Source organism: Chrysemys picta, chromosome 4, assembly GCF_011386835.1.
Source record: "Chrysemys picta bellii isolate R12L10 chromosome 4, ASM1138683v2, whole genome shotgun sequence".
NCBI classification, from domain to species: Eukaryota; Metazoa; Chordata; order Testudines; family Emydidae; genus Chrysemys; species Chrysemys picta.
Window position 1 is genome coordinate 3432534 of NC_088794.1, and position 23511 is coordinate 3456044.

Below are 23511 nucleotides of genomic sequence, written 5' to 3' on the forward strand. Positions count from 1 at the left end.
CACAGTCTCAAGTGACTTCTGCTTTCTCTTGCTATGTCCCGAGAAGTGCAGCCTTTGAAAACCTGCAGCCCTGATATCAGGTTTCCAAGGAGTTCTTAGGGAGATAGGACTCAAAGAGCAGGTTAAGGGGTGACTAGATCCCAGTCCATAAGTACCCACTGTTAGAGGGCTTCCCCTTCACCCTCCCACTTCCCTGGTTCTTGTCACGCAGACAGCAAGCAGCAAAAGAACCAGAAGTCCAAAGCACAGACAATGCAATGTTTATTGGGGTTAGTTTCAAAGCAAACATATTCCAAAGCCCTTCACACCAGCCGGGCTTATCTCTACTCACCGATAGAGTCTGTTCCCCAGTGTTCCCTTCCCAGCTCCGACGCTGCAGAGCATTTACCCCGTGTCCCCCTTCCCGGCCTCGACGCCGCAGAGTGTTTACCCTGCATCCCCCTTCCCGGCTCCGATGCTGCAGAGCATTTACCCTGCGTCCCCCTTCCTGTCTCTGACACCGCAGAACCTTTACCCCACATCCCCATTCCCGACTCCAACACTGCACAGCGTTTACCCCGCGTCCCCCTTCCCATTTCTGACACCACAGAGTGTTTACCCCGCGTTCCCCTTCCCGGCTCCAACGCTGCAGAGCATTTACCCTGCATCCCCCTTCCCGGCTCCGATGCTGCAGAACGTTTACCCCGCATCCCGCTTCCTGGCTCCGACGCCGCGGAGCCGTTACCCCGTGTCCCCCTTCCCAGCTCTAAACACTGCAGAGCCTTGCCTGTGTTCCTTAGCAAACATGATTCCAATTTCCCTTCCACTTCCTGTTTGACCACAGTTTATATAGTAATATTCTCAGCTATATGTTAACCAATCATTTTATTGAAATTTAACTAATCAATCCTAACATAGTGTAACATAATTCTCTAACCAATTATATCCCACTACCCTAATTAACTTACCCCTAGCAAAATGAATTATACAGCAGCCAGAAACAATTCGAGAACCAGACAGATTAACACTAGAAAAGTGGGGGCCATAAAGCTAAAACAGACAGAAATGAGGGTTTCACAAGCACAACCATTGAGAAGTGATTTCTTGCCAGACAGGATGTTATCAAACGAAGTGTTCTTTAACCATCTTTATCTGGTGGTGATGGGCATTATCAGGACAGGGTTGTATTTCTAATAGCCCAATAGCACCTTATGTCAGTGTGATTGGTTTGGGATGTGAGGATGTGACCCTTCATTTCCCGGTTTATGGCTTCCCCTGCTGCTTAGCCAAAGGCCTTAACCTAAGAACAGGGCCTCAGACTGTCCTAGGGAGAGAAGGTCCAGACACAGGCAGACTGTGATTTTGATTCTCTGTTTTTATACCCCTGTAACTAGCTAAGTGATAAAAATACACCTAAGTTCTTGAACTATAGGCCTTTACAGACAGGACTGAATATCTATATTCACTCACCTGGGGAACAAATATTTGATAATGGGTCCTTCAGTCTAGCACAGAAAGGTCTAACATGCTCCAATGGCTGGATGTTAAAGGTAGACTAAACTCAGACTGGAAGTCAGGCAGAAATTTTTACCAGTGAGAACAATTGAAACAATTCCCCGAGGGTCGTGGCAGATTCTCCATCTCCGGCCATTTTTAAATTGAGATGGGAAGTTTCTCTAACAGATCGCTCTAGTTCAAGCAGGAATTAATTCAGGGCAGGGTCATGCCTGTATTACCCAGGCCTTGGAATCTGTGAGGGGAAGGGGCGCTCCTGACTCACCAAGCCCAGGCCAGGATGGAGCTGACCCCGTACCTCACCCTAGAGTGGTCTATCGGATCGTAGGCGCCAGCGGAGGCTGGCGTGGAACAGCTGGAGAGTCCCGCTAGCCCGAGCCCCCATTGGTTAGAAATCCCCAAACCCAAGTCCTGGCCTCTCACCAGCGCTGAAGGGTGGGAGCTGAGACTTCCTGTGGAGTTGGCCAGATGGTGTCCAGTGCTCGGCGTGCATTGATGGGTGTGGAACCGATTCCTTTTAGCTTTGGATGGTTTTATAACCCTCCCCCGGAATAAAGAATGATGCTGGTTTCTTGGATAGTGTTTTCTCTCAGTAGAGCTCGACCCCCTGACCATCTTTCAGTGCATTATTACCCTCATTATACAGATGGGAAACTGAGGCACGGAGAAACTAAGGGACTTGGCCAAGGTCACAGAGGAAGTCCCTGATAGAGCAGGGAACCCACAGGGTCTTCCTGTGCCCTCTCCCCTGGACCAGCCTTCCCGCTCAGAGGGGCGGCTGGAGATCTATCCCCCAGGACCGGACCACAGGACTGCCGACATTGGAACTCAGCCAGGCACCCATGGTCACCCCCAGCGGGCGATCTCGGGACAGGACCGTTGGCCGGGCGTTTCCAAGCACTTCGCGTTGCAGCCGGAGTGGCCCTGCAATGTCAGAGGAAGGCAGAGCGAGGATTGAGGGCTGGAAGTTAAAGTCAGACAAACTCCAATCGGAAATGAGGCGCCGGATTTTTCACAGCGTGGGTGATTCACCAGTGGGAAAGCGGTGGGGTCTCCATCTCTTCCGGCTTCCGAGCCAGACTGGCCGCCCTTCCGGGAGATGATTTAGTCCAAGGGGAGATATCGGGCCTAACACAGAAGGAAGTGGGCGGCGTTCTCCAGCCTGGGTGCCACAGCAGGTCAGACGAGAGGATCTAAATGTCCCTTCTTAGAATCTGTGGGCGATGGCTCCTCGCTCTGGGGTGGCTTCTTGGGGACGTATCTGGGCTATGCTGCAGCCCCGTCACCCCATTCGTCAGCCCAGATTGGGGGGAGGGGGAGACACCGATCAGATCAGGGGTTTGTCGTCAGATAGATCCTCAGTGCCATCCCCCTCCTCCCTCCCACCAGCGGCCTCAGCCCTCTGCCTATCCCTCCGGGCGATGTTCCCACCCACGCCCACGCCCACGCCCACGCCCACGACGATACCGGCCGCGGCGCCCGTCCCAGCCCCAATGGCCACAGCCGCCTCGGCGGCGACGGCAGCAGCGGCGATCCCAGCACCGATCCCGGCACCGACAGCTCCGCCCACCGGGGCCAGGACCACCATCCCCGCACCCATGCCTGCCAAAATGGCGAATTTCTTGAAGGACTTCTTGTAGGTCTCCAGGAAGGTCTCAGCCTCCTGTGTCAGCTCCTCCTCCAGCTCTGTCAGCCGGGCCTCTTTCTCCGGCGCCGGCTCCCGCATGTCGATCCGGCACCGCCACAGCAACTGCCCACGCCGCTCCGCCAACAGCTCCACCATCTTTCTCGGCCGCACCTTCAGGCAGTCGATCATGTTCCGGGAGTCGCCGTCCTGCGTCCGCCGGGAGAGGAGACGGCCAAGAGCATTAAAAGGGGCGAGACAGCACAACTCCACCCTAAGATTGGGGTCCACTTCACATGGGGCATTGCACAGACCCCCTCACCAACTGAGATCAGAGCCCTGGTCATTAGGGTGACCAGATCACAGGGATGAAATATCGGGACGCGGGGCGGAGCAAAAAAAAAAATGGCGGCGGAGCAAAAAAAAAAAAAAACAGTTTCGCAGGGGCGGGGGGCATTAGCAGGCCCCAGCCGCGCTGGGCGCACGTGCTGCCCCGATGCAGAAGGGGCTCGGGATAGTAGCAAAGTCCGGGGCTGGCCGCGGCGCGGGCGTGCAAGGGGCCAGGGCTGGCACAGCCGAGCCACAGCAGCGGCCGGTCACCTGAGGGGCTCCAGGCTGGGCAACGGGCAGGAGCCAGGGCTTTTCCCAGCCCTGCAGAGCCTCCTGCCCCCCAGCCCGCCGTGGGCACATGCGGCGCGTCCCGCCGCCGGCAGGGAGCCCCGCGCCTCTCCTGCTCGGCTGCGCTCCAGCGGCTCCTTCCAGGCGGGGCGAGCCGCTGGAGTGCAGCCGAGCAAGAGAGGCGCGGGGCTCCCTGGCAGCGGCGGGGAAGTTTATGGGGACCCCGGCTGGCCCCTCACCCCTGTCCGCCGGCCTCCCTGCCTGGGACAAGTCTCGCCCCCGCAGCCTCTCTTCGCCGCATGTCTCCGGCGGCCCACGCTGCCCACCCGGGCCAGAGCCAGCCCCGGCTGCTGCCTCCACAGTAGCGGCCGGTCTCCTGAGGGGCTCCCCGGGGCTCCAGGCTGGGCAACGGGCAGGAGCCAGGGCTTTTCCCAGCCCTGCAGAGCCTCCCGCTCCCCAGCCCGCCATGGGCACATGCGGCGCGTCCCGCCGCCGGCAGGGAGCCCCGCGCCTCTCCCGCTCGGCTGCGCTCCAGCGGCTCCTTCCCGGCGGGGCCGCGGCAACTTTCCCTTCCCCTCCCAGGCTCCTAGTAGTTGCCCGACCCTCCTCCTAACCTCCTCCCTCCATTGAGAGATCCAATGGGGGAAGGAGGGGGCGGAGTCGGGGTTGGGGGGGCGTGAGCGCCGGAGCGGAGGGCAAATTTGCTTTTTTGTCCAGTGTCCTGACCGAACATCGGACGGGACGCGGAACAAAGAAGGAAATATCGGGACTGTCCCGATAAAATCGGGACGTCTGGTCACCCTACTGGTCATACAGACAACCCTTAACTGAGATCAGAGCTCCCATCACGCCGGGCCCCGTCATGCAAGTTGCTGCACAGGCCTCAGGTTCGAGACTGGGCCCCCTCTTGTGCCAGGTTTGGACTCTCCCATCTGTGCAGCCACCCTGGGAGCTAGAGGTATGAACTCCTATCTCTTGCCCCAAAGCCCAGAGCCTGCAGGACTGGCTAGGAAGTTTCCCTGGGGTTCCCCTGGCTGGGGACACAGCTGCCCCCTTGGACTCACCTTCTCCTTCAGAAAGAGAGCGTGGTCTGCGTGGGCTCTGTCCAGGACATTCTGGTTGTGGAAGGTGATGGTCATCTGTGCAGGGAGGACAAGGCCGGGGTGAGCTGCAGTTTATGGGGACCTGTTTCTACCTAGTGGCTGCAGCTTCCACCGCAGCAGCCTCATGTAACAGAGCGACGCCGCTAGCTGGGGTGGCAGCTGCTTGGGACTTCCGGTGCCGCCGGTCTCCAGTTTGTTCCTCATGGCAACCCAGTCTCAGCTCCCTTCCCCGCCCCGACCTGCACTTTGCACTTGCAGCACAGTCCTGGAGCCAAGGACTCTGCAAACCCCTGTCCCAGCCGGGCTCGGCCTGAAGCTGACCCCTGACAGCACATCAGTGACACCGGCTCTCACGGGTCTGGTGGTATTTGGGGGCTTTTATCAATCTGCAGGAGGCAGGTGGTTTGGGTGTGAATCTCAGCTCTTTTTTTGGTTGGGGGGAAGGGGCTTTGGGCTGGGTTAACTCTTGTTGTGGAGGAGCAATTGTTGGCCTGAGACCTGATCAACCCCCCCATATTAAACCACCTCAGGAATGTCCCTAACGAGAGTTATAACCACCAAGGTGGTAAAGTAGAGACGCCCAGGCACTGGGAAATTAGGGCGGATACAGAAAGAGACTCAACAAATGGGAAGATAAGCTCTGACCAGTGTTTTATGCTGACCATCTGCACAAACAGAGAAGGTCACAAACAAGTTACCATTTGGGGACGAAAGAGAAAATGTAAAGAACTTGGGCAGGAAGAAGGACACCTAGGTGCCAGTGCGTAATTGGTTAAAATTTCTGTCATTTAGGAGTGTGGGATAATGTGATAGGTTTAATACATTGGAAGGAGGGAGCTAATTTTACCTATAGAATGTAAATGAAAAACTATGCTCTTTGGGAATCAACTCCGGACTGCAGGGGAACATCAAACTGCAAAACATCCGACCCCCTGCATGATCGTGACGTGTGTGGGCACCAGGAACCCCCGGATGAGTGGATCCTGACTGGCCATTGGGTGAAATGTGTCTGGATGTTGGGAGCGGTGAGCATAAGGGATTTGCTTGGTATATGTATTCTGTGTGTGTTTCTAATAAACAGATGTTTAGAGCACAACTGTGTAAGTCTCTTTCGCTGGGAAAAGGTTCTGCAGACCCGTACAGCCCCGAGCCCCGAGGGGAAGGGCGGGTACTTAAATTGACCAGGTTTATTCCTCAGTCCTGTGGGTAAGGATAGGTTTGCCAGAAACTGGGAATGGGCGACAGGGGATGGATCACCTCCCTGTTCTGTTCATTCCCTCTCGGACATCTGGCACTGGCAACTGTCGGCAGACAGGATACTGGGCTAGATGGATCTTTGGTCTGACCCAGTCTGGCCGTTCTTATGCACTTATGTGTCTTACCCCCCAAGCCCTCAGTCAGGAAAGGGTGAGGGTGCCTTAAATTGACTGGGTCACACTTTGAGTCCTAGGCAGGGTATAGGCTGGGGGCCCTAAATTGACCGGGTAACACAATGACTCTGGGACAGTCTCTGCTGTGGTGCTATTCTGGAGTGGTTATTGGGGTGTAGTTATTCTGGAATAGTTAGGCTGGTCTATTCCCCCCATGTACATAAACTGAGTCCCCCCATTCTCCTCTAGAAGAGGGCCCAGCAGGGCCGGCGCAACCTATTAGGTGACCTAGGCAGTTGCCTAGGGTGCTAACATTTGGGGGGCGGCGACCGCGGCGGCCGGTTCTTCGGCTGCCCCAGTCGTCGTCGGCATTTTGGGGGCAGGACCTTCCGCCGCCTGGGGCGGCAAAAAAGCTGGTGGCGCTCCTGGGGCCTGGATAGCACCTCTCCCAGCGGATCTGAGGCTGACACCCAAGAGAACTTTACAGTCCATGGCTATGGTTCTGTCTACAGTGAGATGTAAGCCCAGAGTGAGTAGGAATCGAGTTAGCAGCCCCTGGGGTTGCTAACCTAGGACTGGAGCGTCTACACTCATTTGTAACCCCAGGTTAGGACTCGTTGAACCCTGGGTTCCAGCTCGGAGCTCCAGCATCTACACTGCATTATGCAGGCCTGAGTGCAATCACCTGTATCCCAGACTTCCTAGCGCCTGCCCCCTAAGAAGGGGGCAAGTTTAGTTTTGGAGCCTGAGAAGGGAGCTAGAGTTTAAACAGGCCCAGAGATGAGGCTCCAGAGCCCAGAGAGGCCAACCGTTTGTTGGACTGTGTTACCCGGGAAGGGGTTCCTTCGTGTGTCTTTAGACTGTGTGTGACTTAGCCGGAGGGCTGAGGTACCCCTGACAATGAGAACCGCCAACAGGGGGCACCAGGATGAGAAAAAGGGAAGAGTGCAGGATCGCACCCAGCTGACAGGAGCCGCTCATGAGAGGTGAGTGTCCCCCCATCACACCAACCCATAGAGAAGTATGAGGCATGTGAGAAACATGATCTACAGTTCCTAGGAGCCACCTCGGCAGCATTGCCAAATGGGGAGGTTTGTAGGAAACTCAACGGGTTCTGCACAAAAAACCTAAACAAAAATCCCCACTTTTGGGCCAGCTCTGATAAATGTCTGTCATTTACATGCCAAAACACATAGGGCAGGTATGTCCCCATGCCCGGGGACAGGCATGTTGATGTTTTGGGCCCAATGAACTGGAGACGCATCCGTACACTGAGCAAACCCTCCAGCATCAGCCACCCTCTAGTCTAGTCAAATTCTTCTACCTTGGAGTCCAAGAACCTGAGACCCTTTCCCGGTCACTTCCAGTAGCATGGCCTGAGTTCCCAGCACCTCACCAGCGCTGGTATGGACGTGAGAGAGGAGACACCCCATGATCAGGTCAGAGACAGAGACGGTACCTGACAGGGAGAGGAGAAGCCGGAGCGATGTTTCTTCATCACATCAGATAAATTCTGCAAAGGAACCAAAAGAAATCATCACATCACAGACTCCACAGGGCTTAGAAAGGCTGTGAACATGGGGACGGCTCGCCTGGCGCTGAGATGCAGCCACCTCTGGGGTGGGGCAGCTGGGGATTTGGGGGTATTGGGGTCATCACTGACTGCAAGGAGAGAGCATCCCCTTCCTGCTCCCTCCAGCACAGCTGGCCGGTCCCCACCTTTATCTTGGTAGCGAGCTGTGTCCCGGTGAGCAGCTCCCCATGCCGGTCCGTCCGGATGTGTTGACCGGCCGAGCTCCCCAGGGTGGTGATGTATTCCCTCAGGCTCTCCCGGAAATTCTCACCCATGTCTGCAAAGGGGCGAGAGATGGACAATCGTGGGGGATAATATAGGGCCTGTCTGATCCCCCTTCTCTCTACCTTCCACGTGTAGGCATGATCAGCGCCCCAGTTGCATTGCTCTGCACATGGCAGGGGGCTCAGAGACACTGTCCTGGGACCGTTACCTCTCAGCCTTCCCTCGCTTCCACTCACGATCCGCTCGCCAGGGGAGGGCATCAAGTAACAGCAGCTGCTGCTTCTGCTCAGCGCTTCCAGGGTCTTGGGGTGTTTGCAAGGGGACGTCGCCGCCAGCTTCTGCCGGAGCCGGGGGAATCGTTACATTGACACACAAACACCTGTTAACATCAGCCCGACCTGCCGGGCAGTCAGAGAGGGGCTGGAGGGGCCCAGCCTCGTTTGTGGTAGGCATTGGAAGGGATGCAGTGAATGAAGTAGGGGATGGCAGGAAGAGACAGGAGTGAGTCCCAGGTCTCAACCTCCCCCACCCTGTACCCAGTCTATCCAGATGTCTTGTCCCAGCCTGCTCCTCTCCCTCCCCCTGGTCTGGCTTTTCTCCCCTCCACACTGCAATCAAGCAGCTTCCTTCTCCACCCCACCTGGGCTCATTGAGAGCGTGGGAGAGACAGGAAATCCCCTCTCAGATCTGGTGCCCGGCCTGGAGCAGCAAGTGCGGGGGAAGTCCAGCTTTGCTACTGCAACCCCCGGCTGGAGCACACTGGGTCGCTCTGTGGGGACGGAGCACGCTCAGTCTGGGCACCATGTGGAGCTGTGAGGGGCTGGAGCATGGTCAGTGTGGACGGACTCTGGCGTCTCTCTGACACACTGGCCACCCCACCCCCTGCCAAATGTACAGTCCTTACTCCAAAGTAGGGAGGGCCGGGGCCCGGGGGGGCTAGAGTTGTTAAAAAAAAGGAACATCAGAATTTTCTTTCAATATTGCTAAACAATGTGTTTTTCTTTAGCCTCATTCTCAGAAACAGCTAGAGGAAGCACGAATCCAGCAGGAGGCAGAGAACAAGCATGGAAAATTTCAGCCCAAACATTTAAAGTTTGGCAAAGTTATAAGTAACTTTAAAGGGGTCTTATAATGGGATTTGTCAGGAAACCTTCATAAAGGGTGAGGCTACCATCCCCCTAGCCAGCCAGTCCCCAACACTGGGTCTGGATCGCAGCTGGTTCCCCCAGAGGGGACAGACCCTAGGTCCCATTCCCCCCCCCGAAGTCCCACACTCACCTGTCTGACGCGTCTCAGATACTGCTCCCCACCCTGGGCTCCGAGGACCCCGGGGATATTCGAATCTCGCACCAGCAGGTCTAGATGCTGCAGGGGAGACAGGTGGGGAGTGGGGGTCACTGAGGGTGGGGGAGGCTGGGACATGAAGAAGGACGGTGTCGGCTGGGGTAACCTCAACCCCTCGGGAGTGGGGCAGGGAGTGCATGGGGCAGGAGCATGCTGTGGAGTGGGGGAGGGGTGCAATGTGGGGATACATGGGGCAGGGCGGGTGATTGGGGGGGAAGCCATTTCACCTGAATGGGCTCCAGTCTGTATTCCTTTCCAACCACTTCGGCCACCTGCACAAACATCTGTGGAGAGAGAAGAGGGACGGGGTGAGTCTGGGACCTGGGAGCTGTTTAGTCTGGGGGCAGGTAATCCTGCCTGTGGACAGAAAGGGGCCTGATCACCCTCCATCCCCACATGTGAGCGTCTCCCTCTGCCCAGGGCCAAGAGCGAGGCCCAGCGAGTGCGAAACGAATCGTGCGATGGACAGAGAGGATTTCAGCGGCGCAGAGAGAAAGAGGCTGCACCCGGCCATGGGAGTGGCAGGGGGAGGCCATGGGACAAAGGGTCTGGTGGTGTTGGGGGACGACTGTCAGTGCACACCCCTCCTCTGTCCAGTTTCAGGGCTTTCTCCTTCTCTCCAGGGCGCTCCATAGAGGTGTGTGGGGGGGTGTCAGTGATCGAAATTTGGGGTCCTTTTACCAAGGAGTCCCACTCCACAAACATCCCATTGCCTTAGGCTGATGGACGCTACCAACTTTCTTAGTGCAGCCCCAGGGGTCAAATCACGGCTCTGCTCACGCCTGGAACAATCTCGGCCACACGGCATTTCCCTGAGCTCTGCCTGGGCCTCCGTATCTCTGCATGAGCCAGGTATTTGCCAGTGACAGAACCCAGGGCAGCGAGGGCAGATAAACCCCTCCCAAGCCAACCCCTCCCCTGCACAGAGAATCCCCCCGGGGTGCGGTACAGGGGCAGGACACGACATATGCCGCAGGCGGCAGTGACGTCACTAAGGGCGTGACTGACAAAGGCTCAGTCTGGCAGGGGTGGGGCTGGGTAAGAGCCTGGAGAGAGGAGCAGAGCAGAGCAGAGCAGGGGGCAGAGCGACCGCCCCAGGCCCTGGCCCCAGCAGCTTCCCACCAACGGAGCTGGGCTGGAGGGGAGGGAGGGGTCCGAACTTTGGCCCAGTGGCTGATGCCGGACACCTGGGAGCAGAGAGCCAGGCTGGGCCGTGCAGTGACAGCGCTGACTCCAGAGGCCAATGTGACCGTGGGAGAGTCAGCTTCTCTCTCTGGGCCTCAGTTTCCCCACAGGAGCTATGGGGAGGGATAATAACCCTGTGGGGCTAATGGGAGGACCTGGCCCGGCCACGTTCTGCATCGCGCTGCCCGGCCTCACCTCCAGGTATTCGAAATCCGGGTCCTTCACCCGACGGCCAATGTTCAGTATCTGCAAATAGTCAGGAGATAGACAGAGCTACAGCAACGAGCAGTGATGGCCGCTCCAGGCCACTTCCCAACCACGTCACCCGCCCCGAGCACAGCGCCCCCTAGTGCCGCGTGGGGCATCGGGGGCAGCCCTGACTGCCAGTGGAGAGCGCCCCCTACTGAGCCCCTGGTACACTCCCTGCAGCACAGCGCCCCCTAGTGCCACATGGGGCATCGGGGACAGCCCTGAGTGCCAGGGGAGAGCGCCCCCTGCTGTGCCCCACCCCGCTCCCTGCAGCACAGCGCCCCCTGGTGCCGCATGGGGCATCGGGGCCAGCTCTGATTGCTGGGGAGAGCGCCCCCTACTGAGCCCCTGCCCCGCTCCCTGCAGCACAGCGCCCCCTGGGGAACCCCCCAACCTGGTAGGAGCTGAGCAGCATGGACATGGCGGAGAGTTTGATGCAGGTCTCCTTGTTCCTTTCAATGTCCATGGTGCCCTCGGTGTCGACCAGCAGCACGGCCACCTGTGGGGGGGGGCAAGAGTGAGAGCCCCAGGTCAGCTCCCGGCTTTGTCCAGTCACCCACGGCCCCTCTGCCCCCAGAGCCTGCCCCCTGCTCCACCCCCATGGCACCTGGCATCTCATTCTTGCCTTCCCCAGAAATCCCCCAGTGTTAGCTCCCTATTTCTGTCTCTTCTCCGTTCCCCCTGTTCTCTCTCCACTGGTTCCCTGGGGCCTCCTTCCCCACGTCTCTGTCCATCCCTCCCTGTTTCCCCCATTCCCTCTGTTCCCAGCCCTCTACCCTGTTCCCCTTTCCTTCTCCCAGCCCCCCATGGCCTCCTCCCCCTTCCCTATGCACCCCCAGCAACCCCACTTACCTTTCCCCCCTTGGACGGGACCCAGAAGGGCTGACTCCATGCCCACACCCCCTTGGTGACTCGGTCCTCATCCGCACGCCACTCAAACCCCTCCAGGGGCTCGTCCTCCTGGCCCATCCATGACCCGTCCCTCGCGTCCTGCGTGGAGGAATCATGGGGGGGAGGTCAGTGCAGGGTGGGGGAGGAGAGTGACTGGTCCCCTCCTCCTATCTCAGGCTGCAAACCCTGAGAGGGGACGGGGTTAATTGTACTAGTGTGGGGCGGGGAGGATACATGGTGATGGGTGTACTCATAATCTGATAGACAAACCGACTCACTGCTGTGTAGACACAGAGAGAGACACTCTGTGTTCCAGACAGGCAGACAGACACCTTAGGGTCCAGCCATGGCCCGAGCTAACCGGACATGTTTGGGGATGGGATGTTCACAGACACGTGTGCAGCTCTGACCCACCAGCAGGGGGCAGGATGGGGCTGTTCACACCCCAGCTCACTCCTGCTCCCGTCCCCACTCACCGGGCTCCGGAGCCGGCGCAGCAGGTAGTTCAGCAGGAAGGATTTGCCCCAGCGCTGCTCCCCGATGATGGACACCAGGCAGACTGGAGCGTTCCCCACCCCACCCTGCTCCAGGCAGCGGCTCAGGGCCTCCTCGTCCAGGATCAGGCCCCCTTCCTCGTCCAGCTGCATCAGCTGCACCGGGCGCCCCATCTCCGGTGCAGCCCCCGGCCCCTGCTGCAGGAAGAGAGCAGGGTCAGAGCTCGGACTCCACCCCCCAAGAGAGCCTGTCCCACGGCTCCGTGATCAGAGCTCCGTGCCCCATTCTCACCCCCCTGAGATAGACAGTCCCCTGCATCAGAGCCCCATGCCCCATTCCCAACCCCCAACACAGCCAGTGCCCGAGATCAGAGCCCCGTGCCCCATTCCCACCCTCTCAAGCCAGCCAATCCCCCTGCCCTGGGGCTGGATCAGAGCCAGAACTCTCTGGAGGGGAAAGCCCCTAGATTCTTGCTGGAACACATCAAGGGAGACTGCGCCAGGCTGGGGAAGACCCTTAAAGAAATGGAGGCTTGGGTGATCTTCAGTGGGAGGAGGAGAGTGAAGGGGAGACAAGATGCTGATGATCACCAGGTGGCTCAGGCAGTGGGGCTAAGGAGGCCTTGGGGAAGTTCGACCACCGGACTGAGCGGGAGGCAAATCAAGTAGGACAGGGCACAGCAGTGGAGAAAGGAAGGACAGAGGGCGGGAGAATGGACGACAAGAGGAACTACAGTGCCAAGAGCACCGACACTAACAGTCAGGTGGCCGATACTGGCAGTAAAATGACTGTACCTACCCGGGTGAGAAATCTGAGCAAAGCCAAGCGGAAGCAGTGAGTTGTCTGCTCAGCAACGCCAGGCGCCGGGTGACAAAATGGAGGAAGTAGAACTACGGGTGTGGGATGGGAAACCAGATATTATTGGGAGAACAGAACCATGGGGCAGTACAGCCATGGCTGGATTACAGGAAAGAAAGGAAAAGGGCAAAGGTTGTGGAGTAACATTGTATGTTCATGACGAGGTGGGGTGGAAAGAAATGAGAAGGGCTGGAATGGGTAAAACAGAATCTGTTTGGGTCATAATCACTGTGGGGAAGAAAACTACCAGAGGCTCCCCTGGGATAGTTCTTGGGGTCTGCTACAGACCCATGGGTCCAGTTTGGGTGTGGATAGAGACCCCTTTAATAGATTGAATGAAATAATTACCACTTGGAATTGTGTGATCATGAGAGACTTTAGTTTTCCAGACAGAGATTGGGGGAGAAGTGCTACTAATAATGGTAGGGCCCGGATATTCCTGGATGTGACAGCCGACAGATTTCTTCACTAAATAGTCACTGAACCAACAAGCGGTGATGCCAGTTTAGATTTAGCACTGGTAAGTAGTGAGGACCTCACTGAAGACCTGGCTGTAGAGAACAGCCTTGGTTTGAGTGACCAGGAGCTAATTCAGTTTAACTAAATGGAAGGATGAACCAAAACAGGTCGGCAGCTGCTGGTCCTGGATTTCAAACAGGCAAACTGCAAAAAATTAAGGGAATTAGGGAGGGAAGTGACCCGGCCTGCAAAGCTGAAGGATCTGAATATGGAGGGGGCTTGTCAAAGATGCAGGAACTCTCTGGAGTCTGCGTCCAGGAAAAAGCCAGTAGGGAGGGGTTGCTGACCAAACTGGACGAACAAGGATCTCACATTGGTGATGAAGAGAAAGCAGAAAGCCTACAAGGAATGGAAAATGGGAGGAATCCGTATAGGGATAAAGTGAGAACTGCCAAAAGCCAAGCAGAATTGAGCTTGCAAAAAAAATTAAAACCAACAGTAAAAAGTTCTTCAGCCTTATAAAGAAAAAGAAAACAAGGAAAGAAGAAGTGGGACCGTCAAGCGCTCAGGATGGGGTGGAGATAAAAGCGACAGGTTGCATGGGCCAACACCTAAAGATATAGGCAGGGACTCTGTTAGCAGGAAAAGGAGCAGGTTGACCCAGAGGTGGATATGAGTACAGGCTTCTTTATTGCGATACTTGTTCCTGTCAACCAAATTGTCGAGTAAGCGCTGGATTAGTTACAGCACACTCTTTATCTAAGTTAGTGTGTAAACGCCTACATCTGTTACAACCCCCCAAACCCTTATTGAGTAATAGAAACACCCATCCTGTTAGTGTACCCACCCCATCTATTAGTCACAGCATTACCCATGTCACACAGACATTTTTATCTTGGAAATACAGTTCTTTGCAACAATCTGTTGCTACAAATGTCCCTAGTCAGCGGTTCTCAGGGGAGGGAGGAAGGGGCCATGAGCATTTCTCAAATTGAGGGTCCTGACCCATAAGGGAATTGTGGGGGGGGTCGCAATTTTATTTTAGGGGGGGTCACAGTATTGCCACCCTGAATTCTGCGCTGCCTTCAGAGCTGTGTGTCTGGAGAGCGGCAGCTGGTGGCCGGGCACCCAGTTCTGAAGGTAGCGCCCTGCCAGCAGCAGCGCAGAAGTAGGGGTGGCAGTATCATACCCTGACATCCTTCCTTCTGCGCTGCTGCTGGCACCGGCTCTGCCTTCAGAGCTGGGCTCCCAGCCAGCCGCCGCCGCTCTCCAGCCGCACAGCTCTGAAGCTTCACGGCTGAGCTTGATAAGTTTATGGAGGGGATGGGATGACGAGACTGCCCACCATGGCATGTAGCCGATCTGTAACTGCTAGTAGCAAATATCTCCAATGGCTGGAGATGGGACACTAGATGAGGAGGGCTGTGAGTTACTACAGAGAATTCTTTCCCAGGGGTCTGGCTGGTGGGACTCACCCACATGCTGAGGGTCTAATTGATCGTCATATTTGGGGTCAGGAAGGAATCCCCCCCCGGTCGGATGGGCAGAGACCTGGGGGGTTTCACCTTCCCCTGCAGCATGGGGCACAGGTCACTTGCCGGTTTGAACTAGTGTAAATGGTGGATTCTCTGTAACTTGAAGTCTTTAAACCAGGGGTGGGCAAACTACAGCCCGCAGGCCACATCCGGCCCATCAGGGCTTTGGATCCATCCCAGGGGATTGCCACTCCCATGGGGCTGTGGGGCTAAGGCAGGCTCCCTGCCTGCCCTGTCCCGCGCTGCTTCCAGAAGCGGCAGGCACCATGTCCCTGCGTGCTGCTGCCACCCCAGAGCTGCTCAAGGTAAGCAGCGCTGGGCCGGAGACGGCACCCCAACCCCCCTGCACCCCACACCCCAACCTCCTGCCCTGAGCTCCCGTCACACACCGCACTCCTCCTGCGCCCCAACTCCCTGCCCTGAGACCCCTGCTGCACCCCTCCTGAACCCCAACCCCCTGCCCTGAGCCCCCTGCCTCACTCCGCACCCCTCCTGAACCCCAACCCCCTGCCCTGAGCCCCCTGCCTCACTCCGCACCCCTCCCTGCACCCCAACTCCCTGCCCTGAGCCCCCATCGCACACCGCACTCCTCCTGCACACCAACCTCCTGCCCTGAGCTCCCGTCGCACACTGCACCCCTCCTGCGCCCCAACTCCCTGCCCTGAGCCCCCGTCGCACACCGCACTCCTCCTGCACCCCAACCTCCTGCCCTGAGCTCCCGTCGTACACTGCACCCCTCCTGCGCCCCAACTCCCTGCCCTGAGCCCCCGTCGCACACCGCACCCCTCCTGCGCCCCAACTCCCTGCCCTGAGCCCCCGTCGCACACCGCACTCCTCCTGCGCCCCAACTCCCTGCCCTGAGCTCCCGTCGCACACCGCACTCCTCCTGCGCCCCAACTCCCTGCCCTGAGCCCCCGTCGCACACCGCACTCCTCCTGCACCCCAACCTCCTGCCCTGAGCTCCCGTCGCACACTGCACCCCTCCTGCACCCCAACTGCCTGCCCTGAGTCCCCGTCGCACACCGCACTCCTCCTGCATCCCAACTCCCTGCCCTGAGCCCCCATCGCACACCGCACTCCTCCTGCATCCCAACTCCCTGCCCTGAGCCCCCATCGCACACCGCACTCCTCCTGCATCCCAACTCCCTGCCCTGAGCCCCCGTCGCACACCGCACTCCTCCTGCACCCCAACCTCCTGCCCTGAGCTCCCGTCGCACACCGCACTCCTCCTGCGCCCCAACTCCCTGCCCTGAGCCCCCGTCGCACACTGCACCCCTCCTGCGCCCCAACTCCCTGCCCTGAGCCCCCATCGCACACCACACTCCTCCTGCACCCCAACTCCCTGCCCTGAGCCCCCATCGCACACCGCACTCCTCCTGCATCCCAACTCCCTGCCCTGAGCCCCCATCGCACACCGCACTCCTCCTGCGCCCCAACTCCCTGCCCTGAGCCCCCGTCGCACACCGCACTCCTCCTGCGCCCCAACTCCCTGCCCTGAGCCCCCGTCGCACACCGCACTCCTCCTGCACCCCAACCTCCTGCCCTGAGCTCCCGTCGTACACTGCACCCCTCCTGCGCCCCAACTCCCTGCCCTGAGCCCCCGTCGCACACCGCACTCCTCCTGCATCCCAACTCCCTGCCCTGAGCCCCCGTCGCACACCGCACTCCTCCTGCGCCCCAACTCCCTGCCCTGAGCCCCCGTCGCACACCGCACTCCTCCTGCACCCCAACCTCCTGCCCTGAGCTCCCGTCGTACACTGCACCCCTCCTGCGCCCCAACTCCCTGCCCTGAGCCCCCATCGCACACCGCACTCCTCCTGCACCCCAACTCCCTGCCCTGAGCCCCCATCGCACACCGCACTCCTCCTGCACCCCAACCTCCTGCCCTGAGCTCCCGTCGCACACTGCACCCCTCCTGCGCCCCAACTCCCTGCCCTGAGCCCCCGTCGCACACCGCACTCCTCCTGCACCCCAACTCCCTGCCCTGAGCCCCCATCGCACACCGCACTCCTCCTGCACCCCAACCTCCTGCCCTGAGCTCCCGTCGCACACTGCACCCCTCCTGCGCCCCAACTCCCTGCCCTGAGCCCCCATCGCACACTGCACTCCTCCTGCGCCCCAACTCCCTGCCCTGAGCCCCCGTCGCACACCGCACTCCTCCTGCGCCCCAACTCCCTGCCCTGAGCCCCCATCGCACACCGCGCTCCTCCTGCACCCCAACTCCCTGCCCTGAGCCCCCGTCGCACACCGCACTCCTCCTGCACCCCAACCTCCTGCCCTGAGCCCCCATCGCACACCGCACTCCTCCTGCACCCCAACTCCCTGCCCTGAGCCCCCGTCGCACACCGCACTCCTCCTGCACCCCAACCTCCTGCCCTGAGCTCCCATCGCACACCGCACCCCTCCTGCGCCCCAACTCCCTGCCCTGAGCCCCCGTCGCACACCGCACCCCTCCTGCGCCCCAACTCCCTGCCCTGAGCCCCCGTCGTACACTGCACCCCTCCTGCGCCCCAACTCCCTGCCCTGAGCCCCCGTCGCACACCGCACCCCTCCTGCACCCCAACTCCCTGCCCTGAGCTCCCGTCGCACACCGCACCCCTCCTGCACCCCAACTCCCTGCCCTGAGCCCCCTTCGCACACCGCACCCCTCCTGCGCCCCAACCTCCTGCCCTCAGCCCCCGTCGCACACCGCACTCCTCCTGCGCCCCAACTCCCTGCCCTGAGCCCCCGTCGCACACCACACCCCTCCTGCGCCCCAACTCCCTGCCCTGAGCTCCCGTCGCACACTGCACCCCTCCTGCGCCCCAACTCCCTGCCCTGAGCCCCCGTCGCACACCGCACTCCTCCTGCGCCCCAACTCCCTGCCCTGAGCCCCCTTCGCACACCGCACTCCTCCTGCACCCCAACCTCCTGCCCTGAGCTCCCGTCGTACACTGCACCCCTCCTGCGCCCCAACTCCCTGCCCTGAGCCCCCATCGCACACTGCACTCCTCCTGCACCCCAACTCCCTGCCCTGAGCTCCCGTCGTACACTGCACCCCTCCTGCGCCCCAACTCCCTGCCCTGAGCCCCCGTCGTACACTGCACTCCTCCTGCACCCCAACTCCCTGCCCTGAGCCCCCGTCGCACACCGCACTCCTCCTGCATCCCAACTCCCTGCCCTGAGCCCCCATCGCACACCGCACTCCTCCTGCATCCCAACTCCCTGCCCTGAGCCCCCGTCGCACACCGCACTCCTCCTGCACCCCAACCTCCTGCCCTGAGCCCCCGTCGCACACCGCACTCCTCCTGCACCCCAACTCCCTGCCCTGAGCCCCCGTCGCACACCGCACTCCTCCTGCACCCCAACCTCCTGCCCTGAGCTCCCGTCGCACACCGCACTCCTCCTGCACCCCAACTCCCTGCCCTGAGCCCCCGTCGCACACCGCACTCCTCCTGCACCCCAACTCCCTGCCCTGAGCCCCCGTCGCACACCGCACTCCTCCTGCATCCCAACTCCCTGCCCTGAGCCCCCATCGCACACCGCACTCCTCCTGCATCCCAACTCCCTGCCCTGAGCCCCCATCGCACACCGCACTCCTCCTGCACCACAACTCCCTGCCCTGAGCTCCCGTCGCACACTGCACCCCTCCTGCACCCCAACTCCCTGCCCTGAGCTCCCATCGCACACCGCACTCCTCCTGCACCCCAACCTCCTGCCCTGAGCTCCCGTCGCACACTGCACCCCTCCTGCGCCCCAACTCCCTGCCCTGAGCCCCCGTTGCACACCGCACTCCTCCTGCACCCCAACTCCCTGCCCTGAGCCCCCATCGCACACCGCACTCCTCCTGCACCCCAACTCCCTGCCCTGAGACCCCTGCCTCACTCCGCACCCCTCCCTGCACCCCAATCCCTGGCCCTTAGACCCCTCCCGCACTCCGAACCCTCTCTTGCACCCCAACGCCTTGCCCTGAGCCCCTTCCTGCACACCACCACCCCTCCCACACATCACACTCCCTGTCACATCCCAGCCCCCTGCCCCAGCCCTACATTCTTGTCCCAGCATGCAATTTCATCACCCAGATGTGGCCCTCGGGCCATAAAGTTTGCCCACCCCTGCTTTAAACCATGATGTGAAGATGTCAGTAACTCAGCCAGAGGTTTGGGGTCTATTACAAGAGCGGGTGGGGGGGGGGGAGGTTCTGTGGCCTGCGATGTGCAGAAGGTCAGACTAGATGATCATGATGGTCCCTCCTGGCCGACCAGTCTGAGTCTGTGTGTCCCATTCCCCACCCCCTGAGCCAGCCAGTCCCCACTCTGGGGCTGGATCAGGGCTGGCGCCCTCTAAAGGGGACAGGCCCCGTGTCCCATTCCCTGCTCCCCTGAGCCAGGCAGTCCCTGCCCTGGAGATGGATTGGGCCCAGCATCCCCCACAGGAGAAAGCTCCTTTTCCTCTTATCTGGCCCATCTGGTCTCACCGGCTCCGGCTCTTCCCGCAAGAGCTCGGTGAATTTCTCCACCAGGCTTTTGACACGTGTGTCTGGGATCATCCTGCCCCCGGAGCAGGGAGCTCGGCACTCCGGGCAGCGGCGCCCTTGGGCTGAGACCTCGCTCCAGTGAATGGAGAGGCAGCCCCGGCAGAAGTTGTGGCCGCACTCGATGGAGACGGGATCATTCAAGACGTCCAGGCAGATGGAGCAGGTGACGTCCTCCCGGAGTTGTTCCATCCCTCTGATCCTGCAGGCCTGGGGAAATCCACTGGGTCAGGAGCTGGCACATGGGAACACCAGGGCTGACATGCTAGAGCAAGGGGGCTGGGAACCAGGACTCCCGGGCTCCATTGTTAATTTTCATGACTTTGCTCCTAAGTTTCCATTCACTGCTGTGAGCTGGGCCACTCCCATTTTTGGGCAGGGCTGGCAAACGCCTCTCTGCTTGTGGGGTTTTGGGTTGCCTGGGGGTCTGGGAGCACAGCCCCCTGAACTCCGATGGGGATGACAAGCCGTTCCCGCCCCCTGAGCTCACCCCACTAGAAACACCCGACCTGCCACGACATGGACTCAGCCGTGGGGTGAGACTCTCAGAGCCCCCTGGGCGTCTGCCAGCCAAGGGGCCTCGGAAACGCCTGCTGCTTTTGCTCCTGTCGTTATTAAATGGGGGCTGCCAGGGGCATCCTGAATCCCCCCCCCAGCTCACAGGGCGCCGGGGCTCCTGGAAAAGCAGAAGTGGCCAGAGCAAACCGCACCCCCAGGCGGTAGCCGCAGGCAGGGGGAGGGGATTGAAGGAAGGTCACTGGAGAGGATCTGGGCACCGAGCCCAGCAGCCCTGATGGCCAGAGTCAGCCCTGCTCTGCCACGTGGTGAGTCTTGGAGCGTCCTGCCGCTGAGATACCCTCAGCCCTGGACCTTAGCTCTGCCGGTGCCTAACCCTGGGGTTGGGCCCTGGGATCTGAGGTTCACATGAGACAGAAAGTTGTGTCAGGGGCTTTGGGACAGGAAGTGGCTCCCGCCCTGAAAATCAGACGGCTTCCTGGAGATAAAGGGGTTTTCATCAGGTGGAGGAGGGTGGGGCAGATTTTGGGGACCCCCAGCAGTGGGAAGAACTCAGGCATCCTGGATCCCACACCTCCCCCGCTCTAACCCACCAGACCCTACTCCCTTCCCAGAGCTGGGAGAGAACCCAGGAGTCCTGAGCCCCAGGATGTGAGCCCTGTCCCACAGGGGCCCCTGAGCAGTGGGATGGGGCTTATGCTCTTGTGATGCAGTCTATATGATTTTATAAAAATATGCTAATGAGGGTGAATATAATGTAACTGGAATATGCTTCATGCAAAACGTCTCTTGTAAGGTATCATTACAAAGCTTATCATCTACTGAGTGTGGTCATCTTATTTGTATAAATTTATCACTCTTGTATCTGAAACTAGAAATATAAAATATAACTCTGAGGGCCTATTGTAATTATGCAAAGTGTGGGCCATTAATTGTGGTTTGGAATCTTGATGACTCCCATTAACCAGGACCATTGTCTGTAGATGGCTCTGTTTCACTTGTAAGTCTTCCTGTATACCTGTGTGCTGGCAAGTGGGTAATGAAGTTCTACAGTGACGTGTGATCATGTCACTGGAACTGGAATCCATCTTTAACCTGGTGCTTTTCCATTGAGAAGGAGGAGGTGGGAACCCAGAGAGGGACAAAGGATTCCCACCTTATGCAAAAGATATATAAGTGGGTGGAGCAGAGAAAAGCGGGAGCCATCATGAAAAATCCCCTAACTACCATCTGAGTTGGAACAGGGGCTGTACCAGGGGAAACGACTGTGCCCAGACTAACAAGGCATCCAGTCTGTGAAAGAAACTTATTGAAACATCTCTGAGGGTGAGATTTTATCTCTATTCAGTTTTATTACTGTACTAGGCATAGATTTGCGTGTTTTATTTTATTTTGCTTGGCAATTCACTTTGTTCTGTCTGTTACTACTTGGAACCACTTAAATCCTACTTTCTGTATTTAATAAGATAACCTATTACTTATTAATTAACCAGGAATATGTATTAATACCTGGCCGGGGCGGGGGGGGGGGGGAACGACAGCTGTGCATATCTCTCTATCAGTGCTATAGAGGGTGAACAATTTATGAGTTTACCCTGCATAAGCTTTATACAGGGTAAAATGGATTTATTTGGGGTTTGGACCCCACTGGGAGTTGGGCATCTGAGTGTCAAAGACAGGCACACTTCTTAAATTGTTTTCAGTTAAGTCTGCAGCTTTGGGGCACGTGGTTCAGACCCTGGGTCTGTGTTGGAGCAGACGGGCGTGTCTGGCTCAGCAAGACAGGGTGCTGGGGTCCCGAGCTGGCAGGGAAAGCAGGGGCAGATGTAGTCTTGGCACATTAGTTGGCAGCTCCAAGGGGGTTTCTGTGATCCAACCCGTCACAGCCCTTACATGGGTACAAGTGGCCCCAGGGGGGAGGAGCCACCCCTCCACCCCCCCAGCAGAGGCGCCAGCATGTGGCCGAGCTGTGACTTCTGCTATTTTCAGGGCCTTGGTTGGCAGGTGCCCAGGGGGGCTGCAGGGGACGGATGGGGGAGGAGAAGGAGGGGCTCTCGGGGGGGCAGAGAATTGGATGGGGCTGCAGAGGTGGGGGAGGGGGCCGTGGTGTGGGGGTGTTTGTCCCCCAGTGTCTGGGTTCGAGTACATGGTGTCCTGGGATCACCCCCTTCAATGAGCCCTGACCTCTCTCCCTGCCACCTGCCCCCCCAGGCCCCAGAGACGCTGGCTGGTGCACGAGGCAGGAAATACGCCCAGCCCCAGCCTCCCCCATCCCCTATTCCCTCCACTGGGGGAAACATTGCCCCCCCCACAGGGAACATCCCGACCGTGCCCCCCCCCACTCCCAGTCCCAGCTCCTCTCCCCCCCGAGGACACACAGGCGCAGGGCAGCTGGAAGAACCACACAGCCCCTCCCCCCTGCTCTGGACGTTTCCATGACTCAGCTGATTCGAAGCTGCGCCCATCGGACCCCCCACCCCCGGCACGGCGCTGCCGCCTGCCCCAAACCACAGAGCAGTACCAAGAGAGCCGGAAACTCAGCCCTGCAAACATAGAAACAGCCCCAGCCCCACCCAGCTCTGCCGGTGCCCCTCACTCCCGACCCGCAGCCCCTGCCAGCCCAGCCCAGCCCAGCCCTGCCCCCCCCAGCTCTGCCGGTGCCCCTCACTCCCGACCTGCAGCCCTGCCAGCCCATCCCTGGGCTCCCCCCAGCTCTGCCGGTGCCCCTCACTCCCGACCCGCAGCCCCTGCCAGTCCAGCCCTGAGCTTCCCACCCCAGCTCTACTGGTGCCCCTCACTCCTGACCCGCAGCCCCTGTTAGCCCAGTCCTGGGCTTCCTCCCACTCCAGCTCTGTTCTTATAACTCACCCTGGTGAAGAGACTCGAGCACCTATCCTGAGGTTAGTTTTACGTTTGTCTCTGATGTTTCCCCTCTGCCTCCCTCGCTCTCTGCCTGTCTGTCTGCATAGAGTGATGGGCTGTCTCCTTCCCCCTCAGTTTTACTTTCAGTCTCTGGGTTTGGTCACTGGATGCTGTGGGTGCGGCTGAGGGGGGGCTCTTGGCTCCTTTCTCTAGAGCCCTTTGCAGAGGGGGTGATTGTGTAAGCGGGGGATAGTCCCACGATTGTGGGGAACTTTCCTGGTTTCTGCACGTCCCCAGTGGAATCATTTAGCAAAAGGCTCCGAATCCTCGCTCCAACGCCCTTTACCCAGAAGCCGGCCTGACCTCAAAAACTCCCCTTCCCCTCTCTGACCAGGGTGGGTCCAGGGCTCCTGCGGTGCTTGACCCCCCAATCATGTCATGATCACTCAGGACAGGGACCCGGCCAGGTGTCCCCACTCCAGGTTGCTTTGTCCACACTGGACGCTTCCCTGACCCACTGACCGCTGCAATCAGTTAAAACTAAATACAATTTATTAAACAGCAACTATAAGAAAGGGAAAACTGGGACAGGTTAAA

At 59.1% G+C, this 23511-nt stretch overlaps 1 protein-coding gene across 1 annotated transcript; it reads right to left on the reverse strand.

Annotated features, from left to right (window-relative positions):
• Nucleotides 1–245: 245 nt before the first annotated feature.
• LOC135983296 (RING finger protein 112-like) lies at nucleotides 246–23047 on the reverse strand. Its single transcript, XM_065594147.1, has 13 exons — nucleotides 22921–23047; nucleotides 19480–19746; nucleotides 12153–12368; nucleotides 11638–11775; nucleotides 11180–11284; nucleotides 10732–10782; nucleotides 9579–9635; nucleotides 9286–9372; nucleotides 8216–8345; nucleotides 7929–8059; nucleotides 7669–7722; nucleotides 4801–4875; nucleotides 246–3328 (listed from the first exon to the last, which is right to left on the reverse strand). The coding sequence occupies exons 2-13, from the start codon at nucleotides 19726–19728 to the stop codon at nucleotides 2822–2824; spliced, it is 1800 nt and encodes a 599-aa protein (XP_065450219.1). The 5' UTR covers nucleotides 19729–19746; nucleotides 22921–23047; the 3' UTR covers nucleotides 246–2821.
• Between the last annotated feature and the right edge of the window lie 464 nt (nucleotides 23048–23511).